This window comes from Micrasema longulum, unplaced genomic scaffold (genome assembly GCF_059751315.1).
Source record: "Micrasema longulum isolate JH-2025_06_02 unplaced genomic scaffold, ASM5975131v1 h1tg000730l, whole genome shotgun sequence".
In the NCBI taxonomy this organism is placed as follows: Eukaryota; Metazoa; Arthropoda; class Insecta; order Trichoptera; family Brachycentridae; genus Micrasema; species Micrasema longulum.
This window is the reverse complement of record NW_028277925.1, coordinates 1,734,760-1,744,668: the sequence shown is the minus strand read 5'-3', so window position 1 is coordinate 1,744,668 and position 9,909 is coordinate 1,734,760. Positions and strand designations below refer to the sequence as shown.

At 32.7% G+C, this 9,909-nt stretch overlaps 1 protein-coding gene across 1 annotated transcript; it reads left to right on the top strand.

Moving 5' to 3' along the window:
• Positions 1-2,270: 2,270 nt before the first annotated feature.
• Tudor-SN (Staphylococcal nuclease domain-containing protein 1) lies at positions 2,271-8,769 on the top strand. Its single transcript, XM_088230089.1, has 9 exons — positions 2,271-2,645; positions 3,001-3,119; positions 3,619-3,922; positions 4,801-4,971; positions 5,050-5,296; positions 5,441-5,657; positions 6,020-6,220; positions 6,306-7,284; positions 7,372-8,769. Exons 1-9 carry the CDS (start codon positions 2,601-2,603, stop codon positions 7,777-7,779), a joined length of 2,691 nt encoding a protein of 896 aa, XP_088086215.1. The 5' UTR covers positions 2,271-2,600; the 3' UTR covers positions 7,780-8,769.
• Positions 8,770-9,909: the final 1,140 nt, after the last annotated feature.

Here is a 9,909-nt window from a genome sequence, read left to right as displayed (position 1 = left end):
TATAAATTAACAAGTAAAACGTATTTCATCAACACAACTTCTACTTGCATAATTTCATGTATACTATTTAAATTAGTGAAATGTTTCATGCCTTGTGTCTTTTGTGTATACTTACTATACCTAGGTATATAAATTAATGTAGAGCGAGACGAATTATTAAATAAAACTTTTGATAAAAATACCTATAAAAAATATTGTTTTTATCTAATATATGATTTTTTTTATTGCGTGATTTTTAAAAAACATTCGTTTTAAAATGGCAAAATCGTATGATTCCCTAATTTTTCGTTCGTTTTACCCGACTACAGCCTTAATAAAAATACTTTTGAAAAAAAAGATAGGTACTAAAAATACCTACATATGGATTCACATTATTTTTGTTAAAACTGTTTTGAAAGCGAGCGTTTTATTTATTAATTAATAAAGAATTCTTTCAATAAAAAATAAGAAATGAATACGTTCTGAAAAATAAATATTGTTATCCGTTGTGATGTGTATCATATGCATTGGTTAAACCAAATGTATCTTCAAAAATCCATACATTGAAATTATCAATTGCAGTTACTCCTTATAATAATATTAATTTGTCCCAGCAATCATAAATAATCATCAAATTTATTTTTGACTGATTTGGTTTCGTTTACAAGTATAAAAAATTATAGATGAAGTTATTATGAAACTAATTCTTCATCAACATTCCCTTTTCTGCATTTAATAATGCATATAACATTGGTGGTACGCCAACAGTTACCTACTCATTAAATTGAATGTAAAATATTAAAGAAAAGCGGGTATTTTTATAATTTACAACTTTGATAAAAACATAAGTTATTGCCTTATTACAATATAATTCCATAAATTACCAATAAGTACCATATAGTTAGTCAAATTTAAAGCTATGCCATGCGTATTTCTAATCTGGTCTTGTCAAAAGCTGACACAACCGAAAGGCGTGTATGACAAGATGCATGCATATATTATAACAGAAACAGCTTATTAAAATGCTACTAAGTGATATACAAGAAGGATGTGAATTAAACTGGAAAATGAAAATACCCCACAACGTATTTCCATTCAGAGAGGGGTCCGACATGACTGTGTTCTCTCACCTACTTTGTTCAACCCATACTCTGACTTTTGAATTATAAAAATCTCAAGTGAAGCCTAGGTCAATGGTGCAGTCATCAGTTATATTAAATAAATATGCAGATGACGCCCTTCATTAGATTATGCAATTATGCAGGCAATAAACAATACCTTCAAGAACTACTTGAAAAGATTGACTCCATCGGGGAACGTATTGGTTTCAATATTAATGGAAGTAAAACTAAGCTTATGGTTTTTAGCCGAGAAAGTCATCCAAATGTAAATTTATAACTAAAGGATGTCAATATTGAAGAGCGAAACAGTTTAAGTACTTGGGCAGTATCATTACTGAAAATCTTGACTCTAACACTGAAATAAAATGCAGAATAGAAGTGGCCCGAACAGAATTTAACAAAATAAAAGACTTCTTTGTGACGATAGTATAAATATAAACCTTAAGCTGATTCAACGAATGGTCAAATTTTATATATTGTATGCTTCACTGTACGGCGTAGAGGCGTGGACTCTCATATTATAAACAACCTTGAAGCATTTGAAATGTGGATTCACCGTAGAATGTTAAGAATATCTTGGACCGATATGATAACCAACTATGAAGTATTACATAGAACCAATACGAATAGCAAACGATTCACCACGTTAAGCTCCGTAACATTTCCATAAATATGCCATACTTCAGCTTGTCATGAAAGGAAAGATCGAATAACGTAGAGGGGTAGGAAGAAAACAGCTTTCCTGGCCTTAAAACATCCGAGAATGAACCAGGATTAGAACTGTGGAGGAGCTGTTTCTTACTACTCGGGATAGGGAAGCTTTCTCTCAAATAGTCGTCAACGCCGGGGGACCCGATATGACATGACGAAAATGAAGATAGACGTGTGTGGCAGTCCATCCTCTCTTCCTATCCCTATGGAGAAATGACGTGATGATAGTAGTAGTAGTATGTAGTAGAAAAGTGAATGTAAATTTGTCTTGCTCTATTCAAGTTAGCCTTGTAAATTGTGAATGAGATTAATATAGAAAAAAAATACGTTTGGCCGTTTATTTTTTAAGGACTACAGAGACCTTGCTGTGGAAGAGAGAGTAGAAAGTGAACATCAGTGTTTCCAGCATAAAATTTGAAATAATAATTAAAAATTACATAATCATTTATTTTTCCACTTAAATCATACGGTTGTAGCAACAAACGAAAGTTAATTTTCTTGGTCATAGCCATACTTAATTTTGAACCAATCAAAATTCATTTTTAACGAATATAATATTCTGATTGGCTATTGAAACCAAAAATGAATGTGATTGCTATACGTAGGTACCGAACCAGTTATTAAAATCCATTCAGCCAATTCAATTACCGCGCGCAGCCACAACTAGCCACAGCGGCCAACACACCACTTCTCACATCATATCACAATAATTCGTCAAATTCACAATCGGTTACCGCTTTGCTCCGTGTCGCGTGGCTTTTGGACAACTTTTGGTTAATTCTATCGACAATGAGCGCTTCGCTGGCCAATATCAAAAGAGGGACCATTAAACAGGTAATATTGATTAGCTTTTTTCATCAAATACTGCATCTTTATACAGCCAGTGCTCGCAATTCTATGTTAAAATGGAAAGTTTTTGTCACCCAGGTGAAGTCGTCCATTTGCCTAGTTGGCACCTCCACTATCGCTAACAAATTTTAATAGCATATGGTTTTTATGAATTAATAGTTATCAAAAGTGTATGATTTGATGTTCTTTTTTAAAAAAATGTTCAATAATTTAACATTTTCCGGTGCAGTGGTTTACCTTTAGCGGTTTTTTTACTTTTCGAAATGGTACCATATTTTCACAACGAAAATTTTCGACGGAGAATGGCGGACATAATTTTTAAAAAAATTACTTCTTAAAGGTCCTCTCTGGCGATTCCGTAACTATCCAAGGTAGACCCAGGCAAGATGGACCACCTTCAGAGAGGCAATTGAATCTCGCTTTCGTCAAGGCGCCTAAACTGGAGCGCCGACCTAATGAGTATGTTTTCTGCAGCGTATTTATAAAGCATTTATTTAACGGCTTCGTTTTTAGTTTAATATGTATTTATTAAGTTCCTACTTTTATAGCATTATATCATTCATTAAATAAGATTAAATTATTTGTTTTAGGTGTAAGTGTTTATAAAAACATAACTAACAAATCATATTATTGTATTGATTTGTTAGTTGTTTTTATAAAATCTTCTAAATATTGCTCATAAAACTCCTGTTCATAAAATTTCACGGTATACTATTATATATATATACAAGTATTGTAATATCTTTATGAAACTGAATGTCTTGGAGGAACTCTTTAAGGGATACTCATCAGAATTTTAGACATAATTGAATAAACATTTTGACAGACTTGTGAATTCACTAAATCATTTCATTTTTATCATTAAATCCGATTGGAGTATAAAATTTTCTTGATCGATAACTCTATTACAATATGTAGGTGTGTAACTACGTATTTATCTAATAACTTCTTTTTTAAGTGCTAAATCATCGACAAAAGATGAACCGTGGGCTTGGGAGGCGAGGGAATTTCTCCGAAAGAAATTGATCGGCAAAGAAGTATTCTTCACTGCCGACAAATCACCAAATGCTACTAGAGAAAGTGGATTTATATTTCTCGGAAAAGACATGTCCTCTGCAGAAAATGTTGTAGAGTCACTCGTCAGTGAAGGACTCGTGACACTACGGGGTGATACCAAGTCACCAGACTATGCCAATTTACAAAGAATTGAAGAAATCGCCAAAGCTCAAGGAAAGGGCATGCATGGACAAGAGTCCCCGCAAGTGAGTTGATTTGAGAACATTTTTATATAATAACTTGTTGGTAATCTAATGTACGCAAATATTGAATTTTAGCATTGTCACGGTAGACTCTGAAATCTGCTGTTTGATTCCTCACTCTTATTACTTGATTATTATTTGCTAAAACAGTGCACTCAGCTAAATCTACAAAGTACACGCAATCTTCTTTTATTTTTATGTAGCTTTAATGGTGCGTTACTTAAAGATTTTTTTTCTCTATATGATAAAATTGTTTAAAAAATCCAATTTTGGTTTTTAAAAATAATAGTTTCTATACCAATAAATCAGTTATTCATTAATAATAATTTTTACAAGATTTGATGTTAATATAGTACTCTATTTAAATCAAAATAGATTATATGACGGTAAAAGTGTGCGATTTAACATTTATTTTTGTCAGTGTGTCGTATCAGTTTAAACATTCTTGAAGTTTTTTTCAATTATTTTTTTTTCCATATATTTTTTCCAGTTCCATCGTTTTTGTAAGATTTTCATATTTTTAAATGTTATTAAATTTTTTGTTATTAAAATTTCCATATTTAAATCATCTCTAGATGCTGTATTATATAAAAATAAATTAATGCTGCCTACCATAGAACTGGTGTTTACTTATATCTAGTGAGGATAGACAGTGTCTAATTTGTTTGCTTATAATTGAATTTTACATAATTGCATCTTTTTCCCGTTCTGCAAACAGAATATATTGTAATATTTACTATAATAAACGCCGATTTTCGACACTGAACTAACTGAAAAATGATAACTAGCCACCAAGTCACATCATTATTATTGCCTTTTTTTATTTTACAAGAATTGACTTCTCATCTTGTATGTTATTGATATTTATCGTTTGTTTTCAGGATCACATCCGAAAAATCGAATGGACCAATGATAGAGACATTTCAAAGTTCAATTACCAGCCAATAAAAGCGATAATTGAACATGTTCGAGATGGATCTACTGTCAGGGCCTTTTTGATGCCAGAAGATAATACATTTTTGTATATCACTCTTATGATTTCTGGCATTAGGGTCAGTTGCAGCCTTATATTTTATACTCAATTTCGCGAGTGAAACAGGTTTTTAACATCTTATTGTTTTCGCCAACAGTGTCCAGGTGTTAAGCTAGATGCATTCGGTAAACCAGATCCTACTTCTGATGACCCTCTTGTGGAAGAGGCTAAATGTTTTGTTGAATCTCTCTTACTACAGAGGGATGTTGAGATTATTTTGGAGTCTGTAAACAACAACAATTTTGTTGGTACTATTGTGCACCCCAATGGAAACATTGCCGAATTACTTCTGAAGAAAGGATTTGCCAGATGTGTTGACTGGTCTATCGCATACTTGAAATCAGGTTTTTTTTATAAATACTATCAAAATATTGAGTTTCGATTAATATATTTTTTCTAAGAAATCCTTTTTCATATTTAGTGTTGCTTTAAAGTAGCATAAATGTATAAAAACTGTATAATTATTTCTTGTTATTTTATGTTCTTAGGAGCAGCAGCTCTTCGTGCTGCTGAAAAGTACGCTAAAGAAAACCATCTAAGAATTTGGAAGAATTGGCCGACGTCAACTCCAGCTGTGCCAATCAAAGAAAAAGAATTTACAGGACTAGTCATTGAAATTATCAATGGTGATGCCTTAACTATTAAACAGCAAAATGGTGCAGTCAAAAAAATATTCCTCTCCAGCATTAGACCTCCAAAAGAAAAGTAAATAATTAATATTATGTCATTTATGAAATCTACTATTTTTAATAAATGAAAATAATACATCATGTGTAAGTTGCGTTTTTGTATAGTTGTATAAGTGTCAGCTCTCGGATGATTCACACCCCCGAGTTGGGCATTGTGCAGCCAATCCCAGATCTCAGTCAACAACCAACCTGAGATATTTACATTAGTACTAAATCAAGTCCTTAATTTTATGTTACTTGGTCTAATATTTTTAATTCCAATTTTACTACGATCTTCGGGTGGTATTTTGTATTAATATGATGCAAAGAGATGATACTCATCAGACTGATTTTTAAAATAGTAAATTTATATATTTTTTGTGTACCATTACTTTTTAGAACCTCTGAAGAAGATGGAAAACCAAGTCAAAGACCAAAAGGTTTCCGACCTCTGTATGATATTCCATGGATGTTTGAGGCTCGAGAATTCTTGAGAAAACTTTTGATCGGGAAGCGAGTTAATGTTTCTGTGGATTATATTCAGCCAACCAGGGAAAATCTTCCTGAAAAAAGTTGTTGCACAGTTACCATCGGCAAAGTGTAAGTTATTACACAAATATAGATATATTTTCTTATGATGGTTTAAATACTTATGTTTGATTTCGATTCTATGTATTTTTTTTAGAAATATCGCTCATGATCTGGTTTTGAAAGGACTCGCAACAGTAATGCGTTACAGGCAGGATGATGATCAGAGGAGTGCTCACTATGATAAACTGATTGAGGCTGAAATGAAAGCCATCAAGTCAGCAGTCGGTGTTCATGCTAAGAAGGAAATACCCATACATAAAGTACCTAACATAAGTGCAGATGTTTCTACTGCTAAGCTTTCCCTAGCTGGTCTTCAACGCCATCCGCGCTTAGAAGCCGTAGTTGAGTTCGTGGCGAGTGGTTCCAGGCTTCGCCTCTTCATTCCCAAGGATAGTCGCCTGTTGACATTCCTCTTGGCTGGTATTACTTGCCCGCGTGGAGCACGTCCTGGTATTAATGGAGGAGCATTCCAAGAATCCGAACCTTTTGGAGAGGAAGCACTTAACTTTACAAAAGAAAAATGCCTTCAACGCGAAGTTACCATAAATATTGAGAATATGGATAAAGCTGGAAATTTCATTGGTTGGCTTTGGATTGATGACGTTAATCTTTCAGTGGCTTTAGTTAGTGCCGGATTGGCTCAAATGCATTCTACTGCCGAAAGGTCATCCGAGCATAAGTCTGCATTAAAGGCTTCTGAAGATTCGGCTAAGAGCCAACGTTTAGGCATGTGGAAGGATTATATAGAACCTCCAAAGGATGAAGAGCGGCCCAATGAGGAGCGTGTGCAAGAACGCAAGGTAAACCTGGAGAAAGTTCTCATAACTGAGGTTACTGATGAAGGTCACTTCTATGCCCAGCATGCCGATCAAGGACCAAGTCTAGAAGCTCTAATGGAGAAAATCCACCAGGAATTCAGTTCAAACCCGCCATTACCTGGGGCTTATACCCCAAAACGGGGAGATATCTGCGCAGCAAGATTTTCCCAAGACAATCATTGGTACCGAGCTAAAATTGAAAAAATCCAAGGTGCCAATGTATCCGTTCTATATATTGATTATGGAAACAGAGAGGTAATCTATCATACATTGTTTAAGTTCTTATTTTTTGTCATTTTTAGATATGGCAAAATAAGTATTAATATATTTGTTCCTTTTTAGGTTGTGACTAGTTGCGCAAGCCTACCATCTGCGTTCACAGCGGACAAAGCATACGCAACCGAATATACTCTGGCCTGCATCTCTCTTCCCACAGATACAGATTACAGAGAGGTGGCTATCAAGTCCATCAAGGATGATGTCCTTAACAAAACGGTATTCCTGAATGTGGAGAGTAGAGTATCGGGCATTGCCGAGGTGACACTTTCCGACAACCAGAGAAATGATATCGCCAAGAACTTAATATCCGAAGGCCTCCTTTTGGTCGATAACAGACGAGATAGGAGACTTCAAAAAATCCTTACTGAATACAAAGCAGCCCAGGAGATTGCTAAGAGCAATCACTATGCTATTTGGCAATACGGAGATATCACTGAAGATGATGCTAAGGAGTTTGGTGCCGGCCGTTAAGCGTAAAATAATCTCTTAATATACGAGCAGTGTATTCGTATTACACACGTTGAGGAGATTTGTTAGATTTTCAAATTTGATTTATTAATATTTCAAAATAATTTTATGATAATTAATTTTGTTATAATTATTTTATATGATATAGATTCTAAGGTATTTTGACTAAAATAATTTTTTACTGAAAATGAAATGGAGTCGAAGTTGTTTGTACTATTTTCTCGGGAGATGAATGAACAAGAGCACTATTCAAATCTTTTGGACTTCTAATTTGGTGTTGGTCATTTCTTCTTTCATATTGTTGTAAGATATTTTTTGTTTCAAAAATTCTAAATTATTCACAACGTTTTTGCAAACACACAAAAAAATATTTTTATTTAGTTCAGTGGAATTTTTACCATTTACATTCTCAATGTGAACACCTTAAGACATTTTAATTTTAAGTAATATTAATAATTGTTATTATATATGTGTTGCTGTAGATTCTGCGATGTCTATAATATATCAACCGTATAAAATACACCATTCCATCTTATAATCTTCATCTTCTGCTAAGCAGGGATATGTAATGTAGTTGCTTCATATTTTCAGTCAGTAATAAATGTTCCCTAATCCACCTATTCTGAACAATACTATACATATATATCCTTATTTAAAATACACACTTATATATCACAAATTTAGTGTAAGAAGTTATGGCGAATACTATTACTCATTGTTGTTTATTATTTCTATGCCATTGCGTTGTGCGTTCTATGCATATTTTGAAACTTGTATAAGTTCAATTTCTTGTATAGTTTGTTGCATAATAAAGATACATGCTTACTTTATTAAAACCTGTATAAGTTTAACTTGTATATTTCTTTGCTTAATACAGATGGTTAAATTACTTTTAGTTTATTTCTTCTTTAATGTTCTTACGTTCTTTCTATTGCCAAAATGGCGTCTATGGAACATGATTTATAATTACTTCATTAAACATTTATGTCAATATATTTGCGTATTATTTTATACTTTCTCCAGATAACGGCAAAATCCAGCAAAATGACAGATATAATGCGTAGTACACATGCAGCAAATACATTTTGATTGAATATGTATATCTATCCAATTTTACCATGATATGCTTGTGTATACTGTTTAAGTACATGCTATTTTTGGTCAGTTTGCTGGGTCAGAGGCCAATTCTCGTACACAAAAGGTCAAAATTCTGATATATATTTTCAGATCTTTGTCAATTTTACTATTGCAAATTAATGGATGTGCCCGAGTTTAGTAAACATTTTTATACAATTCTCTACTATTCAACCTGTTAGTAAGAATTCAGTGATAACGGTACAATATTAATTATTTTTAATAAAACTCTAGCAATTAATTTAAATACTTAGCCTAAAAAAATCCTTTAAATGATTTGTTTCTGATTTTGGGTTTGATTGAAAATTTTGCAGAGCCAAAAATATAAAAGGAATGATTGTGACAATAGCTAATACCATTTTCTGAATTTAGCTATGCAAACAGTGCATATTTATATATATTACAATAGAGATGAAGAACCGCTTCAAAGTGGTAATATATATATATTTGCATAATGTGCATCTACATGGCCAATGACCTGTCATTGGCTGGTTTGAGTGATCACTTTATGTGCACTGCAACATTCACCATTCTTATTTTACGTCGCCTTTTAATTCTTCTATGTTGTATTGTTCTTATATAGTCATTTTTAGCTTCTACAAAACATGATGATCAAAATGGTGGTTATAAGTGATCACTTAAACCAGTCAATGACAGATCCTAAGCCCTGTAAATGATGCAACTTTCAAATCTCGGTTCTGAAAATTTCCTTGTTTCCATTGAAATATATCTTAAATATAATACCGTCAAATTAGGTGATAAAATGCGCTATTTTAATATCATTTAATAAACATTTTGCGGTTGTAAATCAAAACTTATTTATTGTTTCGACATTTACTTGTGGAATAACATTTGAAATATATAATAATTAAAAAACACTTTGTATTAATAAGAGCGCCAACAAGTTTCAGGTATTCGGAATTTCCTATCAGGTGTAAATATAAAATGTGTTATTTATTTTCAGTTCACAGATATACAGGATGTTCACTAAAAACCCTG

What these genes read in the sequence shown, in the direction of transcription:
- Tudor-SN (XM_088230089.1), top strand. Translation starts at nt 2,601, where the DNA reads ATGAGCGCTTCGCTGGCCAATATCAAAAGAGGGACCATTAAACAG. An exon ending in TTATGATTTCTGGCATTAGG is followed by an intron (nt 4,972 to 5,049) that starts GTCAGTTGCAGC and finishes TTTCGCCAACAG; the next exon opens with TGTCCAGGTGTTAAGCTAGA. An exon ending in TTGATTATGGAAACAGAGAG is followed by an intron (nt 7,285 to 7,371) that starts GTAATCTATCAT and finishes GTTCCTTTTTAG; the next exon opens with GTTGTGACTAGTTGCGCAAG.